General features: G+C 39.4%; 2 protein-coding genes across 15 annotated transcripts in view; one reads left to right on the forward strand and one right to left on the reverse strand.

Annotated features, from left to right (window-relative positions):
- The first annotated feature begins 30 nt into the window (after positions 1 to 30).
- FAM229B (family with sequence similarity 229 member B) lies at positions 31 to 20,231 on the forward strand. Of its 13 annotated transcripts, XR_005368166.1 has the most exons (6): positions 31 to 188; positions 9,106 to 9,265; positions 11,078 to 11,216; positions 12,637 to 13,711; positions 19,409 to 19,502; positions 20,217 to 20,231. XR_005368166.1 is itself a non-coding variant. In XM_038554986.1 (4 exons), exons 3-4 carry the CDS (start codon positions 11,092 to 11,094, stop codon positions 12,752 to 12,754), a joined length of 243 nt encoding a protein of 80 aa, XP_038410914.1. In that variant the 5' UTR covers positions 32 to 188; positions 9,106 to 9,265; positions 11,078 to 11,091; the 3' UTR covers positions 12,755 to 12,860. The 13 variants fall into 13 exon arrangements, 12 of the variants coding, with proteins under 12 accessions (XP_038410914.1, XP_038410916.1, XP_038410925.1 ...); XM_038554986.1 differs by lacking the exons at positions 19,409 to 19,502; positions 20,217 to 20,231 and having other exon boundaries at positions 32 to 188; positions 12,637 to 12,860; XM_038554988.1 differs by lacking the exons at positions 19,409 to 19,502; positions 20,217 to 20,231 and having other exon boundaries at positions 38 to 188; positions 9,109 to 9,265; positions 12,637 to 12,860.
- An 866-nt stretch (positions 20,232 to 21,097) lies between these two features.
- LAMA4 (laminin subunit alpha 4) overlaps positions 21,098 to 22,290 on the reverse strand; it is a 142,434-nt gene continuing 141,241 nt past the window's right edge. For both annotated transcript variants that reach the window (XM_038554984.1, XM_038554983.1), the window contains exon 38: positions 21,098 to 21,816. In XM_038554984.1, coding sequence (XP_038410912.1) covers positions 21,671 to 21,816 — 146 coding nt within the window. In that variant the 3' untranslated portion in view covers positions 21,098 to 21,670. The remainder of the gene's footprint in view (positions 21,817 to 22,290) is intronic.

Consider the following 22,290-nt stretch of genomic DNA (forward strand, 5'->3'; position numbering starts at 1 on the left):
CCGCAAGTCACTACCGTCGCTACGCCCTTCCCCGGCGTCGGCCCTTAACGCCTGCCGTGGAGAAGGCGGCGCATGGGCAGTCGCGTCCCGCCGTTCCCATAGCGACGCGTCCTCCGCCCCGTGGGACCTGCTGCTTCGGCCAACATCTTCGAGCTTCGGCAAGCTCCGGAGGCCGGGGCAACTGGCGGGTAACCAGGCTGTGGAGTGGGGTCTTTCAGCCGTGTGTCTTTAAAAGCGCGTACGGGCTGTCGGAGGCTTGGTTCGTGTTCAGAGTCCGAGCATCCTGAGCGCTGGGGCTGGTGCCGTTTAAGGAGAGTCCTCGGGACGCTGTGCTTGGGGCGAGCATCCGACAGGCCGCGCCTTGGAGCAGCAAAGGGTGGCGTTGGGCCATATATATGTATATAAATATATAAATATAAATATATAATATAAAAGTATAAATATATAAAAACAAAAATCTATAATATATAAATACATAAATATATAAATATAAATATATAAAAATATAAAAATATATACTATATAAATACATAAATATAGAAATATAAATCTATAAAAAATATATAATATATAAATACATAAATATATAAATATATAAAAATATATACCATATAAATACATAAATATAGAAATATAAATATAAATATATAAATATATAAAAAATATAATATATAAATACATAAATATCTCCCTCTCCCTCTCTCCCCTCCCCCCCTCTCTCCTCCTCCCTCCCCCCTCTCTCCTCTCTCCCTCCCCCTCTCCCCCTCTCTCCTCTCTCCCTCCCTCTCTCCCTCTCTCCCTCTCTCTTCTCTCCCTCCCTCTCCCTCCTCTCCGCTCTCCCCCTCTCCCTTCTCTCCTCTCTCCTCTCTCCCTCTCCCTCCCTCTCCCTCCCCCCTCTCCCCTCTGTCCCCCTCTCTCCCCCTCTCCCTCTCTCCCTCTCTTTCCCTCTCTCCCTCTCCCCTCTCCGTCTCTGCCTCTCTCCCCTCTCTCCCCCTCCCTCCCTCCTCTCCCCCCCCTCTCTTCCATCTCTCCCTCCTCCCTCTCTTTCCCTCTCTCCCTCTTCCCCTCTCTCCCCCTCTCTCTCCTCTCCCTCTCTCTCTCTCTTTCACGCTCCTGCCGTTACCAAGCAACCTGTAATGGTCAAGCGGTCGAAAAATTCTCTGAACTGCTTAATCGATCAGCGTAGAGCAGATTTCAGTTAAGAACCCCAGCCCTTCTTTGCTGAAATTAATGATCTCCACAAAATTCTGAGGCCCCAACAAAGATCCCGGGAAGCCACCTGCATTAAAACCAGGAAAAGTCAAAGTACGTGTGCAATTAGTGTGCAGTGACGGTAACTATGATATCGGATTGATCAGATTGATCAGAAGCACCATATTCCTCCGCCCGTAGTAGTTGTCACTGCGCTTCTTCGCTCAGTGGTAAAGTTTGCAGTTGCAATGGGTGATTTATGGTGCTTATAGGCTTCCCCACATTTCCATTTGGATTTTTCTTTTTTTTAAGATTTTGTTTATTCATGAGACACACAGAGAGGCAGAGACACAGGCCGAGGGAGAAGCAGGCTCCACGCAGGGAGCCCGACGCGGGACTCGATCCCGGGACCCTGGGGTCACGCCCTGGGCCGAAGGCAGGTGCTCAACCACTGAGCCCCCAGGGGTCCTCCATTTGGATGTTTTTAACTTTAGTGCTTCTGTCTCTTGTGATCAATGGGCAACTTTTAATCAGCAATGCTTTGCAGCTGCGAGATTTTACTCTTAAGTGCTTATTAGTGAGCATGGGGTCAGTGGTGGAAGTGTGTAGTCTGAAACCCCCAACACTTCACTTCAGGTTTTGATGCTGAAGTCCCAAAGCCTGGGGCTTCCAAAACTTGCCATGTTTGATCCAGTGCATAGGCAGTGGTGTTAGTAGGTCTGCGCCAGCGAGTCAGGGTGTCGGCTCATCTGGTGTTCTGGCCTCTGCAGAGCTCTCTCTCCCATTCAGTGCTTAGGTGCATGCAAGGCATTATTCCGCACAGGTCGTACACGGGGACAGGTTAAATTGAAAAAGTCCTATCAAGTCTCATTAATAGCTTCAGATTGGAGAGAAGCAGACCAAGAGGCAATTGTGCTTCATGACCCAGGCAGAGCCTTATATACTAGCCATTTCTAAGACCCCAGTAGAAGCAGAAAAAAAGCTTTAGAGTTTATATTTTCCAGGAGTCCACATTGCAGTCCTATATTTGAGCATATGCTGGAGCTGAATAAACACCTAATTAGATGCGCTGAGACCTCAGTTAAGACCTTTCGAAAACTCAGAAAACTAGGAGGAACCCAGGGCCATCCCGGAGGGTTATACAAAGCTCTAGTGGGGTTGTGATATACCTCCTCTGATACAAACACAGTGAACAAAGATAGAACTTACCTTTTGCGCTATAGCTGTAAGTAGAAGAATTGGTTTTAGAAATGAAGAGTTAGAAGCACGAAGAGACAGACTAGAGAGCCGAAAATCAAGTTACTGATGTGGATGAGAGGCTCGAGGTAATCATAGAGAATACCGAGGCAACGACTAGAGGTATTAAAGCTCTTAGAATATAGATGAAAGAGACAAAGATGGTTCAACAGGAGATTAATAAGTGCCCCTGAAATAGAGAACAGAGCAAATGGAAGAAGAAATGTCCCTACTGGTATTAAAAAATACCAAGGAAAGAAAAAAATCTCTAGATGAAAAGGATACAAGATTAAGAATTATAGGAAGAGTATTAAGAAGAGAATGCTTATCATGATGAATACTGAGTAATGCAGAGAATGTTGGATCATATTGTACATCTGAAACTAATAACAACATTGTATGTTAATGATACTTCAATTAAAAAAAGAAAGGGATCTACCATGTTCCCTGGAAAGATTTCTGTAGGACAGTCAACACTAGGATATATCCTGGTTAAGTCACTCAGTTTTCAGAATAAAAGAATTCTGTGGGTACCCAGGCAAGAAACAAAGGTGGCAGCAGCGGGCTGGGGAAATGGCAGAGAAAAAACAATTAGGGTTTGTTAGACTCATCCATAGCACAGCCAGTACTGGAAGACATTGAAAATATATTACAGAGTTCTGAGGGAGAATAAAATGTGTTCCAAGAAAATGATACTCCTTTGACTTCCCAAGTTGTCACTTGAATATAATTAGAAATTGTGGGGGCTCTATCCATTTTTGTTCCTGTTGGCACACTGCATTTCTGAGCCCATCTCTCTTTCATGTAACTTGACAAACACAACCATAGCAACCAATGTGTTGCCAAAATTGTCTTCTAACCTCTTCCCCTAGAATTCAAGTTCATTAGCGAATCATCTGTCTTCTAGGTTATCCCAAGAGTTTTGCAAAGAGTTTTCCCAGTATATTTGCCATTAACCACATAAATAATTATCCTTCCAGCTTCCGGTAACAGTTTCCTTGTTACCTGCTGCCTCATCACTATGCTAGTGACTTATATTTTAGATTTTTGTTATGGCAGTGCTCAAGTCTATACCCAAGTCTGTAGAAGTCATGATAAATTTTACTAAGTTGTGTAACAACTAACCCCTGAATTTCAGTGATGTAAAGCAGTAAAAGTTTATATTTTTGCATACGATCCATGTCTTTTGGGAGGTATCAGCAGTTGTGCTTTACGTTTACCTCACTCTGGCACCCAGGTTGCTGAACTACCACTATTTGGTACATTCTTGGCTTTTGTGACAGAGGGAAAGACAACTCAAGAGGATCTTGCACTGTAGTTGATGGCTTTTGTTAACTCACTGGCTAAAACTAGTCACATGGGCTCTGAGTAATCTTAGGGGGGCAGGAATTGCAATTTCTAGAAGGCAGAAAGCCAGAAATATTTGATAAACAGCATTTATAAGTACATTATAAGCATTCTCAGACATGGTATCAGAATACAGCATTCTCTCTCCTTGAGTATGGACGAGACCTGGTAACTTCTTTCTGGTGAACACAGCTCACACACAGCCCGACTGCCATCCTGAGTTGGAGAGACAGACTTGAAAGTTCTGGGGGACCAAGGCAGCTAGGATCTTCAGAGCAGAGTGCCAGAGAGAGGAGTGAGTATAGAGAAAGCTCTGGAGATCTTCAGGGAATTTCTCTGAGCCTTACTGAGTAGCAATATATGCATATGGGGAAACTACCCGAGACTGAGGAATGACCACTGGGAAGAAGCACGCATAACAATTTAGGGGGGTTTACACAGGCTAGGACTAGCTTATATTCCCAGTATCTTTAGTGGAAGAGCCCTGTAATATCGGGGGGTGTTGAGTACAGTAAGGGTATTGCCTCAGTGGTGGAGAGAAATTAGCCATAGATAAAAGGCTCTCCTCATCTAGTCTTCAAAGGGCCAAGCTATTTCCAAATAACTGTGCCCCAGATCAAAACTTGAAAGGGTTTAGAAGACTAAAAATAAAATCTAGCATTCAACAACATAAAATCCACAATGTCCCAAGTCCAGTGAAAAATTGCAAGATTGGCGAAGATGTAGAAAACACTCCACATGAGGTTAAAAAGAATCAGTAAAAACAAAGCAAGGAATGACACAAATGAAAGAATTAGAAGATGAGGACATTAAAATAACATAAACATACTCCATATATTCAAGAAGGCAGAAGGAAGCATGAAAAGATTAAGAAGAGACAAATATAAAAGACCCAAATCAAACATTGGAGATTTAAAAAAAATGCAGTGTCTAAGATGAAAAATACACTGGATGGAATTAAGAGCAGATTAGACCTTACAAATTAAAAGAGTAATGAACTTAAAGATTTAACAGTAGAAACTATCTAAAATAGAACCAAAACAGAATAAAAAAAGGATTGGTGAGATGTGGGACGACTTCAAATAGCTTTATATACAATAACTGGAGTTCCTGAAGGAGGAAACAAAAACATACTTGGAGAGATAATATCTGAAAGGTTTTCACATGTGATAAAAACTATAAGCCCACAGACCCAAGATGCTCAGTGAAACTTTAGACACAAGAAACAGGAGTAAAATTGCACCAAGCACATTATAATCAATACCAGTGCCTAGGAAAAAAATTAAAATCACCCAGAAGAAAAAAAAAAGACACACTGTATGTAGAGGAACAAAGAATAAAAGCAGACTTAGAAAACAATGCAAGTCAGAAAAGTGGAGCAAAAATCTTTAAGCCCCACAAAACAAAGCTGTTGATTTAGGATTTTGTACTCAGCAAAAATACTGTTCAAAAATGGAGGTGGAGTAAAAACATACTGAAATGGGATGAATTTATTGCTTGTAGACAGAGCTGTTAAATGAAAATCTTCATTCAGATAAAAGGAAAATGCTATTCTAGGGAAATCTGGACCTACTGAAGGGGATCAAGAACACTGAAAGTGACAAATATGTGGGTAAGTATAAAAGATTTAACTTTTTAAAAAAAAGTTCTTTAAAAACAGTTGCTTGAAGAGAAACTTATCAAGTGTTGTGGGATTTATATGTAGAAGTTAAACGTATGACAAAATACTACAGGGTGGGAGGGGGAACGATTCTTTTAGCGCGAGTTTCTTTTAATGTAGGCGAAGCGGCATAATGTTATTTAAGGCAAACACGTTAAAAATGTGTACTTATAAACCCTAAGATAATAGATTTTATATTCATAAAATATACTCAATTGTTTCCAAAGAACAGACCAAAAAAAAAGGGAACAAAGAACAGATAGCACAAATAGAATACAAATAGCAAGAGGACACACAAATTCAGTTACATCTATCGCATGAAATGTAGACGATTAAAACATGCTAATTAAATTCAGAGATCATCAGAGTAGATGAGAAAAAGCAAGATTCAACTATATACTCTTTATAAGAAAACCACCTTAAATATAAAGACCAAATAGGTTAAAAGTAAAAAGATGGGGAAAGAAAGCCACATTATACTAACATTAATGAATAGAAGGTAACTATATAAATTTCAGACAAAGTAGATTTCAGAGCATAGGATATTACTAGAGATAAAAAGGAGAGTTTTTAAGAATAAAGTTGTTAATTCATCAGAAGGACATAAGCCTCCTGGGTATTTAAAATGTACCTAATATCAGAGCTTCAAAATATATGAAGCAAAAACTGGTAGAACAGAAAGGAGAGATAGATACGTTCATAATTATACTTGGAGGTTTCAACATCCTTATTTCAATAATCGATGAAGAAGAATACAGAAAATCACGAAGAATGCAGAAGACTTGAACGACTCTCTCAGCCAAGTAATTCCAATGATAGAAGACTTCACTCAATAACAGCTGAATCCATACTCTTTTCAAGAGTAGAAGGAGCACTTATCAAGACACGTCTCAATAAATATGAAAGGATTATACTCGTACAAAGAATGGTCTGTGCCAAAAATTCAATCTTAAGAAATCAGTAAAAGAGAACTGGCTAGAACATTTCCAGATATTTGAAAACAAAATAGTCCTAAATAACAGTCCTGAATAACTCATAGGTCAAAGAAGTAACCAAGAGGGAAATTTTTACCTGAAGGTAGTGAAAATACAGCATTTCAAAGTTTGTGGGATGAATCTAAAGTTGTGCTTTGATGGAAATTTATAGAATTAAATATTTATATCAAGAAGGGAAGTCTCAAATCAATGATCTAGGCCTCCGTTTAAAGATATTAGGAAGAGAAAAGCAAATTAAACGCAAAGTAAACAGAAAAAGGAGATACTAAAGGTTGGAGAAGAAATCAAACAAAGCAAAATAACAGAGAAAAATCAATGGAACCTAACATGTTTCCTGAAAGATTAAAATTCTTTTGTGAGCTCCTTTGCTCATAGGTTAAAATCTTTAACTTGCATTCATGTTCCTGCTTGGGTTAGCCTCTACTTATTTCTCTGATCTTATTTCTTTTTTATTTTCTCTGCTATAGTTATGCTGGCCTTTCATATTTTCTGTTGTCTTCTCTACTGGCAAATGATGTTTGCACCTGCTGTTTCCTCTGTTTGCCCCATCCTCAATGGTCTCCGTGTTTTTACTTCCCACCTATTTTCACCTAGTTAATGTCTAGACTTAGGATCTAATTCGTTAGTCTTAGGTTTGATACCCTAGTCTAGCACATACACTACCCTAACCTGTAAACTCTACTAGAATAGACACTGTGTGTGTTTTGCTCAATATTTTATCTTCAGCACTTAACATATGCCTGGCTGGTGGTGGATTCTCAGCAAGTATTTGTTGTGTGAATGAATTATTCCTAGTAATAGGTCATTTTTCTTAAGATATGACAAGTTCAAGCATTATTCCTTTTCCGCATCTCATGAACCAATAGTCTGAGGATTGAAAGATTATCATTACTCTGAGGTTTATGAGGATTAAGAGAGAGTATTGGTGCCAAATAACTAGTTAAAAATAATAGCACGCTTGAGGAATTTATGAATATTTCACATGCAGATACTTCATTTTGTAGTTTAAAAATATATCAATGATTAGGGATGCCTGGGTGGCTCAGCGGTTGAGCGTCTGCCTTTGGCCCAGGCCATGATCCTGGATCCCGGGATCGAGTCCCACATTAGGCTCCCTGCAGGGAGCCTGCTTCTCCCTCTGCGGTTTCTCTGCCTCTCTCTCTCTCTCTCTCTCTCTCTCTCTCTCTCTCTGTGTGTCTCTCATGAATAAATAAATAAAATCTTAAAAAAATATATCAATGATTAAAAAGTGAAATCAATGCTTCAACACACTGATTTCAAGAATTATACACAAAGAATGTGTACTGATGGAATTTTTGTATCTCAGACATCAGCTTTATTACATGTTAGATTTTTTGATTCCTCAAAACAACTCTATGGTGTAGAAATTCATACCATTTTTTTCAGGCAAACTTTTAGCGATTTGCTCAAAGCCTCAGAGTTAACATGGTGTTAAAATTCAAACCTAATTCTCATGTCAAAACCTATTATTTTCCCACTGCGACCTCCACTAGAAAATGTAAACTATTAAAAGTTTTTGCCATCCTAAGGCTCAAATGTTTAGGTCCTAATGATACATTAGCTAACAATGGCTAGCAAGTATTTCAGTTTGTCTATGACACAGTCAGTTAAATGGTTTCTCTAGGCTAAAATTGTGATCAACTATTCACACATAGCTCCCTAGTAAGAAAAAGTAGAGGTAAGATTTTGTCTAACATCAACTTAATTACGTAGAATGTCAATTTTCTATGCTGTAAATCATATGAAAACGAAATAGTGGAAACTTAAGCAGAAAATGTGGGTAGTAAAAAAGGTTTCCATTAAATGAAAAAATGCTTAATGTCACGTAATATTTTGTCATCAACTATGAAAATTGAAATTGACGATGGCAAGGGAAAAAAAAAAGAAAATTGAGAAAAGATTAGCTGAAGAGCAATGTTCTGGCTTAAGGGTTATACTTTAGTGTTACATTCAGTAAGGTAAGCTCTTGCTACAGAAGTTGGGAGAGGGCAGTTCAGAAGAGAAGTTTCATTTTGTTGCTGGGGCTGTGAATTGAGACACTTTATTCTTGAGCAGATAGGAATCTGTGTGCTAGAGTTCTGATGTCATAATTTCAGGGTGTCTCTGGGACACTTGATCATCATCATTCCTTTGGCAAAGATGGTACAAACAGAGGAGAGCCTCAGGGTCCAGGAAACAGAACAGAAACAGTCCAAGATGTATTCTTATTTTCTCAATTGTCCTTATTTCTGTCATTTGGGGATTTCAAGTTTCTTGAGGAAATAGAAGTGGTAGTCCAGGCATCAGATGTAAAGAATCTCACATAGGAAGAGCCATAGAGAAATCTGTAAAGGTGCAGTTTGAGGCCTTTGGTGTGGGATGAGGACATAGTTAGATTGGATTAGTTTGTATTAATAGTTAAAGGAAAAACTGGAAGATAAAGATAATGAGGAAAATGGGATATAAAGTGGAAAGAATCTTGTGATTTTGTACAGATTAGACTGTAGCTTTAGAATATAAATTCATTCATAGATTAAAATATTTCATATCATTGGAGAATAATTAATATCATATCATTGGAGAATAAGGCAGTGACAATGTCAACCTTTAGAGACAATTTTTCGCTGAGGTTCAGCTTGCTGCTGGAGCTATGAATTGTGACATTTTATTCTTTAGCAGGTAGGAAACTATGTGAAAGAATCTTCTGATGTAATAATTTCTGGGTGTCACTGGAACATTTGATGATCATTCCGTTGGCAACTCCAGCCTTCTATGGAAGGTCAGTAGAAGCAGTTGATTTATTCACCTCTACAGGAATCAGACTCAGCCTATTTTGGTAAGTTTACATATCCTTGGTCAAATTAGCCAAAACTTAATACTTATATAAATTAGATAGTTATACTAAACCATAGATTTTACGGTAGTTTTAACTAACTTGTCATCGAGCATGCCACTTTTTTCCTTGATAAAGGAAACACATAGTCTATAAAAACCATTATATATGATATTCAGATTCCTAAACTTTAATAATTCAGTTTTATTACTGCAATAAACAATTATTAGGCATAGAATACTGTTCTAGGCATAAAAAAACATAAGACCTATTTCATTTTTCCTTTCTTTTGTTGGACACATGTAAATTTATACAAAATACTTATTAATTACTGTGTGCCAGCCACTGTTCTAGGTATTAAGGATTCAGTTAGTGGTGACAAAGACAGGCATGAAATGGGGGAAGTGGGGGCAATGATTAAGCAGAAACATTTACGTAAAATTACAGCAGTGGTTCTCAACAGGGGGTGATTTCTCCCCCTTTTCCACCAGGGAACATTTGGCAATGTCTGGAGACATTTTTGATTGTCACGACTTTGGGGTGGAGTGCTATTAGCATATAGTAGGTGGAGGCCTTGATGATGCAAAATATCTGACAAAGCACAGGCCAACTTCTTCTCTCCCCAACAAAAAACTATCTGGCTCCAAATGTGCATGGTGTCACAGCTGAGAAATCCTGAATTAGAGTAATAACTGTTACAATCAGAAACAGAGAGTTCCATGAAACCTTATGTAACAGAGCGGTTATGGCAGGCTTCCCTGAGAAAGTGAAATGTAAATTCAGACTTAATGAGTTAGTCCCAGCAAGTAAGTGGTGGGGAGCAGTGGGGTGGGGAAGAGCTCCAAGTAGAGGCAATAGTAGGCCATAAAGAGCTTATTTTAAAAATTGTGTGTTTGTGTACGTGCATCATACTTACCGGCTATCTCACATGTACATTATGTGCGTGTTTGTGTACATATATTTACTAATGCCCAGTAACATCTGCTAGGTAATAATAGTTAACATCGATTGAGCATAACTATGTGTTAGGCACTGCATTTTATGTGTATCACCTTATTTAATCCTCACTATTACCCTGGAAGGAGATACTCTTATTCCTGATTTATCCTTGAGAAACATTCTCGGTTAAGTACCTTGTTTAGGATTATTTGGTCGGTCCAACTTTCCCAAGGCACTTTCTTAACTAATAAACTGTGAATAGAGAGAGGTGGGGAAATGAATGATCATTCATGGAGGATGTGAGGCTTGGCTCTGCTTCAAAGGAAGAGAAGGGCTTGGCAGAGAGGCAATGGGGAGTGGAAGTAGGGGCTCAAGCTTATTGATTTTTTTTAAATTTTTATTTATTTATGATAGTCACACAGAGAGAGAGAGAGGCAGAGACACAGGCAGAGGGAGAAGCAGGCTCCATGCACCGGGAGCCTGATGTGGGATTCGATCCCGGGTCTCCAGGATCGCGCCCTGGGCCAAAGGCAGGCGCCAAACCGCTGCACCACCCAGGGATCCCAAGCTTATTGATTTTAACACCCATTTCAAATAAACTGGTTTTTTTTCCCCCCCACACAGCAGAAATAGATTTCAGTAATGTTAACTATAGGGCACAGTTTACTTCTGCCATCTAATGGCTGTTTTATATTTGTCGCTAGACTTCAAATTGTGTGTAAGGGGGAGTTGTGTGTAATATAGCATTTACATACTGGTATAGATATTTTAAAATGTCATTTCTATATACCTATGAGAAAACAATAACACTAAAGACTCCAATGAACTTTTTAAAGACAGCTTAGCCCTATGCCATTATTTTAACTTTCTATCTAGGTTTTCGGTGAATTATGCCTTTTCGGTTTGGGACCCAGCCAAGGAGGTTTCCAGTGGAAGGAGGAGATTCTTCAATTGGGCTAGAATCTGGGCTGAGCTCCAGTGCTGCCTGTAATGGGAAAGAGATGTCACCAACCAGGTAAGGTCTTCTCATCCTGATGCCTAAGGAAATGCGTCATGACTGTTACCAACATAAGCTTTAGTTGATGTCCAATATTAACAAGAAAAAAGTCCAGGACCATTAAATTTATATTAACAAACATTGCTATTATGAAGTCAGTATTAACAGATTCCAAGGTTTCTTAGCACAGTCTGTTTTTGGCACCTCTGTAAGTCCAATAATAGACCAATAATAGACTTTTTTTGGTAAATTTTTAGCTAGATTGTTGTTGATAGTTACAAGAAGATAACATTAATTTAAACAAGCAAATCTTTAGTGCTATTATATGTTACGCAGACATCTACAAATGAGAAGACCCCAACCTCAGATTTAGTATCACTTTGGCTTTGATTTGGCTTTTAGCCTAAAGATGGTGATACAAAGTGTGAATGTTTTATAAAACAAAATCATTTCTGCAAATTGAAGAAAACTATAATGAATAGGATTTCTTCCACTTTTCTGCTGTTTACCATTGCAAAACATCAAATACTACGTTGTTAGATTTTTTCACGGCTTGGAAATTTTTAGAACACAACACAGATTTGAACCTAATAAGGTAGTTACTTTAAAAACCAGAGTTATTCAAGGATGCAGTAGGCTATTTTGGGAAGTACTAAGCCCTTGTCTTTAAAAATGTCTAAGGTGATTATCTGGTGGGAATGTTGGAACAGAAATTCAAGCACGGGATGTATTTTTAGACTAGATGTCATTTAAGGATTCTTTTAACCTGAGGTTCAGTCAACATTTGAATAGTATATTAAATAGTATTTTCAGTTTTGTATTTTTCCACAAATACTCTAGTTTTTAAATCACTCAATTGAAGTGATTTTAAGGTACATGTGTGCATAAATTGCCATAGTATTATCACTGTTTACAACTATGCAGGGGATCCCTGGGTGGCTCAGCGGTTTGGCGCCTGCCTTTGGCCCAGGGCGCGATCCTGGAGTCTCAGGATCGAGACCCGCATCGGGCTCCTGGCATGGAGCCTGCTTCTCCCTCTGCCTGTGTCTCTGCCTCTCTCTCTGTCTCTCTCAGTGTGTCTATCATAAATAAATAAATAAATCTTTAAAAAAAAAAAAAAACAACTATGCACTCCCCACCACCCATCTCCGCTTTTTTTTTGCCCTTTAGCAATCACTGCATACCTTTCAGATTATCATCTAGAGGGTTATTTTATCTTTATGAACTTCCTGTGACTAAATGTATGGCAACAACCACAATCTTTTTGTAACCTGAGTCTAAAATGTCTGGCTCATCAGTGCCACTGTGTTATAATTCTATTGTGACATTCAGAGATTTCAAAATGATTTAAAACACTTGATATGTACTCAAACTTTGCTGCCCTGAAAAAATCTCTTTTTTTAGTATCTAACCACATGTCATTTGCTCTTTTATTCAGGCAACTCCGAAGATGCCCTGGAAGTCATTGCCTGACAATAACTGATGTTCCTATTACTGTCTATGCAACAATGCGAAAGCCACCTGCACAAAGCAGCAAGGAAATGCATCCTAAATAGCATCATTAAGTCTTTTGTAGAGGTTTGACTAGGTCAAGGGTAATGGGCCAGTATCATCTTATGATCTGGTAAAACAAATAAAAGTGGTGGCACCTTTGGATGATGACAGCAGTTGAAATATTTTATTTTTAGTAGGAGAAGACACAGTGTCATCTGGAACACGTGTAGTGATAAGCCATCAGTTATGTTTGATAGATAAGACGGAATGATATTTCACAATTAGAATGCACTCTAGTGATCATCTTGCTCACAGTGGATCATTAATATCAATAACTGAAGATGAAGGTTAATCTACCTTGATTATCAGTCATGAAGGCCCTGTTCTAAATACTTAGTGTATCCTAGGCTGGTGTCCTTTGTTTGTATTTGGGTTGCCACTTAGCTGAATCCTCTCACTTGAATACCCTAAGCCAGTTCCTGGCTTGATATCTTTTGATAACGCTCTGCGGTAATTATATTGGTTAAGAAAAGGAGCCCAGTAGATTGTGCATTTGGGGAAGAATACCCAATGCCAAAGAAAGTTCTTAGTCTGTGGTTAATCTGAAAAGCATTAAACTGAAAAGAAAAAAGAAAAAAAAGCATCAACTGTTTGCATATGGGATCTCAGGTTTTTTGTTAAATTTATTATAATGAGGTCAAGGCTGTGTTTCTAGCCCCTATTTTTCCATGAAGAATGATGTCCCATCATTATACCATAGGTCCCAGAGCCACTCATCTTGAAATTGTCTACAATTGATACTGAGAGACCTCGGGTGGAATTTTTTTTTTTTTTTTTTTTTGATTAGACCTAAGGATACATTTTGAGGTCTAGGCCAGCTCTCTATGGTTTTTTTTTTTTTTTTTTCCTTTCTTTTTGCAATAGTCTCAACAAACTCAGCTGGCTTTTGTTTCCTCTTGAAGGTTGCCACCATCCAACCCACGAAATTGCCTTCTCCAAAAGACTGAGTTTAGGGTCAGGTACAGTTCCCCCAGTTTCTTGTCTCCCTTGCGTACCTGAAGATATACAGATATGCCTTTTTAAATGAAAGGTTTATTAGCTTATAATTACATGGACATAGGTACATGTGTACCACATGAAGTGAAAAAAACTGGAAAAACAGAGTTGTATAATATAATGTATAATAAAGTACATTAATACATAATATATAATATAAGTGGAATAATTCACAAAGTGCCCAGAGGTATTTGAAGTTCAACCAGCCAGAGTGGAAAGACCTTGTTAAATGTGAAACCTCAGAAGGTCACACCTTAGTAGGAGGTCTACATTAGCAATGGGTTAAAAGCTAATGTACACCAACTTTAACAAAGCTTAAATGTAAGATTTGAGAGAGTCAAAGTGATTCCTAAGTAACTTAATTACCTGCCAAAATAAAATGTAATACTTCTTAAAGCAAGAGAACAAAATCCAGAAAGGAAATTGTCCAAGGCTGGGGAAAAGTATAGCAGGAAAGGAGAAAGAAGTGATGAAAAATTCTTCAGAATCTATACAAGGAAATAACTTGTGTTTCAGTCAAAATGAAGAGATCTTTTAATATATGGAGCATTGAACAGATTCATCAGCAAGATATTACCTTGGTGGGGTTGGCTTTGGGGTGGAGAGGGTAGAAATAGCTTTAGACTAAAGGCTATTCTGGACCTTTCCTGACAAAACTTAAGAGCAAGACTTAAAAGGATAAAACTGATTCCAAGTAACTGCACCACATTCAAGGAGGGGGAAAAAAACCCCAAAACCTTTAAGATTTAAAGAACTACAGGGGTGCCTGGCTGGCTGAGTTGGTGGAGCATGAGACTCTTCATCTTGAGATTGTGAATTTGAGCCCCACCCATATGGGCTATAGAGATTACTTAAAAATAAAATCTTACGGGGTGCCTGGGTGGCTCAGTGGGTTAAGCATCTGACTCTTGATTTGGGCTCAGGTCATTATCTCAGGGTCATGAGATCGAGCCCCACATCAGGCTCCACACTCAACAGGGAGTCTGCTTCTCTCCCTCTCCTGCTGCCCTCCCCCCTGCTCGTTCATGTGCTCTCTGTTTCTCTCTCTCTAAAATAAATAAATAAATAAATAAATAAATAAATAAATAAATAAATAAATATATTTTAAAAAAAGATTTAAAGAACTACAGTAAAATCCAGCACCAAAAATGTAAAATTAACAGTGAACAGTGTTTAGTAAAAAATTACCAGTTATGCAAAAAAGAATATACAATCCATAGTCAGAATCATTAATCAACGGAAACAGAATCAGAATGACAGGTGATAGCATTAGCAGACAAGCTACTTTAAATATTCAAGTAGTAGATTAAAAAGTGTAATCATAAAAAGAGGTGGAAGGTATAAAAGGGTCCAAATTGAAATTCTAGACATTAAAAATATAATATCTTAATAAAAATATGCACAAAATGGTATTAGGAACAGATTAGACATTGCAAAAGATAAGTAAACTTGAAGACATATGAATTAAAAAGGACTAGAAACATAAATTTTGTGTTTCATATCAGGCAGTCTAACATATATTTAAGTCACTTCCCAGAAGGAGGAGGGAGGTGGATAGAAGAATATTTGAAGAAATAACGGCCAGATTTTTTCCATATTCGATGAAAACTGTAAACTCACAGACCCAAGTAGCTTAACTATAAGAAGAAACATGAAAAAAAAAAAAAAACAAAAACAATTGAAAAAGAGCCCTATAATTAAATTATCTGAGAATCCAGGGATAAAGAGATACTTTATTTATTTATTTACTTACTTACTTACTTATTTATTTATTTAATTTAGATTCTATTTATTTATTAGAGAGCAAGAACAAGCAGGGAGAGAAGAGGGACAAGCAGACTCCCTGAGGGTGGAGTCTGATGTGGGGCTCAATTCTAAGACCATGAGATAATGACCTAAACCTAAGTCAGATGCTTAACGGAGCCTCCCAGGCACCCCAAGAGACAATTTTACGATGTGACAGAAAATTCATTCAGGGGAATAAAAATAATAATGAGAGCAGAATTTTCATCAGAAACCATTTAGGCAAGAAAGCACTGGAATAATTTTTTAAAGTATCTTTCAAAAGCCATGAAGAAAAGACTTTTCAGCAATAAATAAATAAAATAAATAAAATAAAATAAAATAAAATAAATTGCTGAGTGAATTCATTACCAGCAGACCTGTACTAAAGGTATGTTAAAGGGAGTTTTTTAGGCAGAAAGAAAGTGACACTAGATAGGAATTTAGATCTGCAAAATAAATCAAGAGCACCAGAAATGGAGAATATGTGGATAAATATAAAAGCCTCTTTCTCATTTTTAAACATTTAACAGGTGACTGTTTAAAGCAAAATAATGACAGTGATAATTTATATAAAACGGATAATGTATAATAAAAATAACCAAAAGACATGGGGAGGAAGATGGAAGTTTACTCTTGTGTTTTAGACTATTTATGGAATGGCATAATAGTATTTGAAGATAGACTGTGATAAGGTAAATATGTAAATTGTAAACTTCACCGTTATCTCCAAAGACAGTAACAGAGAGCTAATACCCAACAGTGGAGGTAAAATGGAGTAAATATTACTCAATCCTAAAGAAGGCAGGAAAAGGGGGAAAAAGGAACAAAGATAATGAGTGGAAGTCAAATTATATTGATATTTACACTAATTACAAAAGGTCTAAATACTTCAATGAACAGGCAGAGGTTCTCAGATTGGCTAGAAAAGAAGATGCTATGTACTTGAACCTACTTTAAATACTAAGAGACACATAAATTAAAAATATAAAAGGTGAAAGTAGATATACCATTTAAACATTAATCAAAATAAAGTTGGAGTAGCCTATATTAATAACAGGCAAAGTAATTTTAGAACAAAGAATACTAACAGGGATAAAGAGAGGCATTTCATAGTGTTAAAATGGTCCTAACAATTTCAAGTGCTCATGCAGAGCTTCAAAGTATACGATTCAAAAACTGATGGAATTGAGAAGAAACAACCCCACATATTATAGCTGGAGATTTCAACCCCTTTCAACAACTGGTAAAAGAACGATACTATGGCAGAAACTGGGTATTCTCTTCGAGCACACTTGGGAAACTCACCAGGAATAACACCATGTTATAGGCAACAGAACAAGTCTCAATAAATTGAAAAATGGGCAAGATATGCAAACATATTCCACTAGAATTAAGTCAGAGAAATATCTGGAGAATTTCCAAATATTGGGATACTACATGACAGGTTTTCAAATAGCCCATGAATAAAGAAGAAATGACAGGAGAAATTAGAGTATTCTGAGCTGAATGAAAATGGAAACACGATATATCAAAATAGATGGGGTTCAGATGACTAGTGCTTAGAAAACATTAATTCTTTCACTGGAAAAGAAGAAGCATCTCAAGCAAACGATCTAAGCTTTCACCCTAAGAAAACTGAAAAGATGGGCAAACTAAACCCAAAAGAGGCAGCGAGGAAGAAATAACAAAGACCAGATATCAATAAAATAAAAACAAATAAGAGAGAAGAATCAATGCAACCAAAAGCTGGTACTTTTAAAAAGTCAATAAAACTGATAAACCTCTAAACAGAATTATCAGGAACACCCCCGCCCCCCCCCCCCCACAACCTACTGATATCAAGAATGAGAATAGAGACATAACAAGGTCATGAAGACATAATTTATTATTAAAAAGACAAACCAGTTAAGTTTAAAAAAATTTTTTTTTAACCAGTGTGAATTCTTTAGTCTTGTAAAATGCCTTCCCACATTGCTGTCATGGCTAGATATGGGCCTTCTGTAAAGGGGATACAAACAGGTTGGGGGGTGCCGTGCTTGCACAACCCTCCTCCAGGCGGACACCTGCTCATTAAGCGTCACCTTTAGACGTGATCATTTTAAAACACACTGTGTTGACGGGGCCGATTCAGCTCCTGAGATGCACCCAGGGCCCGGCGCACCTCAGGAGCTCCCGGGGGCCGTGGCTGCTGCCTGCTGGCCAGAGCATGCGGCCCACCCGGCTCCGGCAGTGGGGCGCAGGCCTTCCTTCTGCAGGCTCACCTCCCCCTAGCCCCTCGGCCTGCCCACTTTGCCCCCAGCAGTGTCTTCTGGGAACGATGTCCCCTGGTGCCCAGAAGCTTAAAAACCAAGCTGGCCTTATCCAGGTGTCCAACCTTGTCCCCGACTTTTCAGGACTTGAGAGGTTACCCTAGACCTGGGCGGGGGAGCTTCTTGTCTCTGGTGGGCTGTACCCCCCCTTTATGTGCTCCCTACATTCTCAGGCAACCAGAGATCCCCGGGGGTCAGAGGACCCCAAGTGGAGAGTCAATACCAGAAATTTCCCCCCTGCAAGTCCCGGGTACTTTACAAGTGATTGCATTGGGAGGTAAGGTGAGGGGCAGCTTTTATGGAAATTCAGCTTTCCTGAAATTCAGTCAATATTTATCGAGCATAAACTAGGTGTCAGGTGCTCTTCCGTTGCTCTGACGACACATCAGGGAGTTTCACGGAGCTCATATGCTAGACGGTGCCTCATTTGGTTGCCCTTCTTGCCTCTTTATATAGACCGTGCTTGTGTGTGTGTGTGCGTGTGGCATATTGGGGGTGTGTGTGGTGTTACATTGCTGGTTATGCAGAAATGGCTTCTCTGAGTCAGTCCTAAGGGAGAAGGGATTGGCTTCGCGCTTCAAATGTGATATATGTACTGTCCTATGGTCCTCGCTCTGGGCTGCGGTCACAAACCTAGGGAAACAGAAAAGACTCTACACCCTATACTACCGGGTTACATGCAAGGATACGGGGGCCCAGAGAACAAATAGATCCTACTACCTTCTGAAATACATTCCGCCCCCCCCCCCCAAACTCCAGGCTGAGAATCGAGGTGGTGCATACAGACAAAGGGAAGGTAGATGTATTATCCTACATTTACAGAATGGGAATGCTAGGCTCTTTGTCTGTCCTTTCTTTCTTTCTTTCTTTCTTTCTTTCTTTCTTTCTTTCTTTCTTTCTTTCTTTCTTTCTTTCTTTCTTTTTTCTTTCTTTCTTTCTTTCTTTCTTTCTTTCTTTCTTTCTTTCTTTCTTTCTTTCTTTCTTTCTACTTTCTTCTCCTTTCTTTCTTTCTTCCTTCCTTTCTTAGTGTGTGTTTACAAATGTGTGTGGTAAACACTTAAAACCATACTTTCAGATAGTTTTATTCTGGCCTTGACTTCTGCTAAAGCACTTGATTCTCTTCATGTTCCCCATTCAGAGTTTTAAGAGAAAATATCTGATTGTTTTTTTTTTTTTTCGAATTTTTTATTTGGTGTTACTTCAGTGCTATGGATATGCAATGCGCTTCATACCACAGTGCGTTTTTGTTTTTGTTTTTTTTTTTATATCTGATTGTTTGAATTCATCTTTTCACACCACCAGATAATGGGATGTTGCTTCCCTGGGAAGCTATAGTACAAGACTCTTTTCCAATCAGCTGTAGTCAAGAGGGGAGGTGATAGGACCTCGGGAAGACCTGGGACCACGGGAGACCTCTCCGTTTTGAAAGGGCTCTGAATGGGCAGGGACCAAAACCACAATTGGCCAAAGTTAGTATGAGTGCCCAACCCATGTTTCTCTCTATGAAATCCTGATATATTATATTTCACTAAAATAAAAAGATTATGACTTTTTTTTTCTCCCTAGATAGAAGCTGAGAGAAGATGGAGTACCATCTAAAAGCTGGATCAGACTCTTAAGAATGGCAAATTCAAAGTTTCAGGTCACCGTGTGGTGGTTGGTAGGTATCTGGGTCAGTAGATTCAGTAGATTCTCAACAGTCAAGTATAAGAACGTAAAACACTAACTCTGCAAAGCGGCTTTGTATATTGTGGAAAAGGTAGAAGAGTTTTTGTGGTTTTAGTCTATATATAAGGGTCCAAGTGTGTGCCTGCCAGAGCTACTAAGCGGGTCCAGGCAGGGTCTACGGCTGGGCTGGTTTTGTCTACTTACTGCTACTGTGAGAATGAGGAGGTAGGTGGCCCCCTGAGATGCTCCTGGAAAATCTTTTGGAAAAGAAAATGGTAGGTTGTATCAGAACCACTTCTTCCCGCTTGGGTCTGATGGAGGGAATGCGATGCGGGTGTGAGGGGTGTTTTGCTCACTGGTTCAATCTGGACTTGTCAAGGCTCTAGACGTTGGGTGTAGAGTTTTTAGTCTAGATGTCACACATGGCTCTCAGAAGGTTCTGTTTGGTCAACCTGGTCCGGTGGCTGCTGTCGCCTTCATTAGTTACCAACCGAAAAATCAGGCTGTTGCAAACCCCCCAGATTTCAGCCTCTGTTGGCAATTCTGGGTCCTTGAAGACTTGTGTTCTTTCATGGGGAGAGTCAGGTGAGTTGAGTCACCTGCTGGCTTTCCAGATACAGTCTGGCAGGTGCCCTCTTGGTTTTGTCAGTCAGACACCCCCCCCCTCCCCGCTTTACTCTTTTGTGATAACTCTCCAACTCTGCAGGCCTTTGGGTACGTGACTCCAGCTTTAGGGAACAGCTGACGGCGGGAGACAGTTCTCCGGGGGCAGGAAGCCAGGGGATCACTGGGCTGCCAGAGGCCTGGCTCTTCGGTCCAGCTGAATGACAGCTGACAATATACACCTGACTTGTCTGAGTCTCAGGTTTCTCACCTGCGAATGCCACCTCCTGGGAGATGATCAAACCAACTTTAGCTTATCACGGAGGCCGGAGTGCGGTAGCTCCTCTAGGAATCGATACCAGCTATTATCATTGATATCTTCAACTTTATTATTAATGCACCTGAGACAGGAGGGTAGCGGGGGAATGGACGTAGATATATGTTTATGTGTCTTATATAATAATTTACATATATCTCCCCCCCCAGGTCAGACATTATTTTATTCCCTTAGTAATTCCTCAAAATATTTTACGCCCCCTTCCTTGCCCTCAACGTCATTCCTTTTACATATCCCTAATCCTACTGATGTGAGGGCCTATTTTCTCTCAGTCTGTCTATAATGTTGATTATCTTTTCATGTACAATCTCCTATTTCAGTTTCTGTATTTTAACGACACAGCAGCTACTCAAGCCTATTTTTTCTAGACTTCATGAACATAGTCACCTAACAAAATCATAAAATTATGCTGGCTGTGTTGTACTTTTTGGGGACTTTTATACTTTTAAATAAAATTTTATGATTATGTCCTACTTTCTTTGCTATAATGTCCTCCATGATTTCTATAGAACACACAGGAATAATATGTTAAAGGAGCGTCTCCTTATGCTGTTTTATTTTTCTTTTGAAGTAAGAAGGGGGAAAAAGTGGTTTAACTCCTTTTTTCCTTCTCTAGAAAAAAATGGATGCTTCCATTTTTCTAATAATTCATTAGAAATCTGCTTTATTAAACCTTATAACTGCTATAAGCCTAAAATAGTTGTGTTATACTGATCACTCAAACAAAAGTGCTAAGAGCAAACCTGCCATCTAACTTTAGATTGTATGTAGATTAGTAAAACGTTTTCGGGATACAGAAAAGTATACCTTGGATATTTTGGTGTATTCAATGCAAAGCACGGTCCCTGAAAGAAAGGTGAATCCGAGAATCTAGCTGTACTTAGAAATGTGTGCCAGTGTGCCATTTATTTAGAATCCCTTCTAGTTTATTAGAAACAGGAATGGTAATCTCACCAGCAGGAAATAATACAATGCAAGTAAGCGTAACGCTCCTTTGGGTGTTGTTCACTGCAGAGATTTGGGATCCGAGGTAAGAATCCACATGAGAAATAATAAACTGCCAGTCTCTGATGATGCACCTAAGTCCTGCTCAACCAGATGACAGCTCCGGCAGCGAGGAAAAGCTGCCCATCCCGGCTGGCTTCGCCTCCCGGGCAGTGCTCCCAGGACCTTTGCACGGACAGCGCTCCCAGGACCTTTGCACAAGCAACTCTGCGGGCTCAGGCTGCCGGGCAGGAGTTGATGCTCACGGCGCCGCTGACCAGGGCCGCCTTGCTGAAGCTTACCGGGCGCCCGTCAATCACAAAGTGACGGATGCAGCCAGTGAAGGGCCGGCCGGGGGCCAGGCGTGGGGTCAGCAGAGACTCTGGAAAAAAAGAAGAAAGAAATGGAAACAGGGATTGCAGAGGCGCCCCTCCCGGGCCCCCACATTACTGTGGCAAAAAGTACACACGAGCAAGGGCTCAGGCCATCGAGATGATTTACGTGTCAAAAGATGGAATAGAGTGGTAATTTACTCATTTTTTTCAGGAACTTTATCTGCTTTTGCATTTATTTATTTATTTATTTATTTATTTATTTATTTATTTATTTATTTTCCTTTGTCTGCTTTTGAAGTAATGGGAACAAGTGGTGATTTTCCCGCTTGGCCACATTTCCCGTGATCATTTTTCTGAACGCAGCGCAGCGGCTTCCAGGGCTGAACCGCCCCTCACGCGGGGAGCCTGGGGAGTGCATCCTCGGGATCCCCCTATGCTTCTGCGTCTTAGGGTTAATTTCGTCCTGGTCTCACTTGTTGTGTGTGATGGACGCAGGAAAGAGGAAGAAATTTTAGCTTCTC

This window comes from Canis lupus, chromosome 12, assembly GCF_011100685.1.
Source record: "Canis lupus familiaris isolate Mischka breed German Shepherd chromosome 12, alternate assembly UU_Cfam_GSD_1.0, whole genome shotgun sequence".
Classification (NCBI taxonomy): domain Eukaryota; kingdom Metazoa; phylum Chordata; class Mammalia; order Carnivora; family Canidae; genus Canis; species Canis lupus.

Coding starts and splice junctions, on each gene's coding strand:
- FAM229B (XM_038554986.1), top strand. CDS start 11,092: ATGCCTTTTCGGTTTGGGACCCAGCCAAGGAGGTTTCCAGTGGAAGGA. Junction 11,217..12,636: donor AAAGAGATGTCACCAACCAG/GTAAGGTCTTCT, acceptor TCTTTTATTCAG/GCAACTCCGAAGATGCCCTG.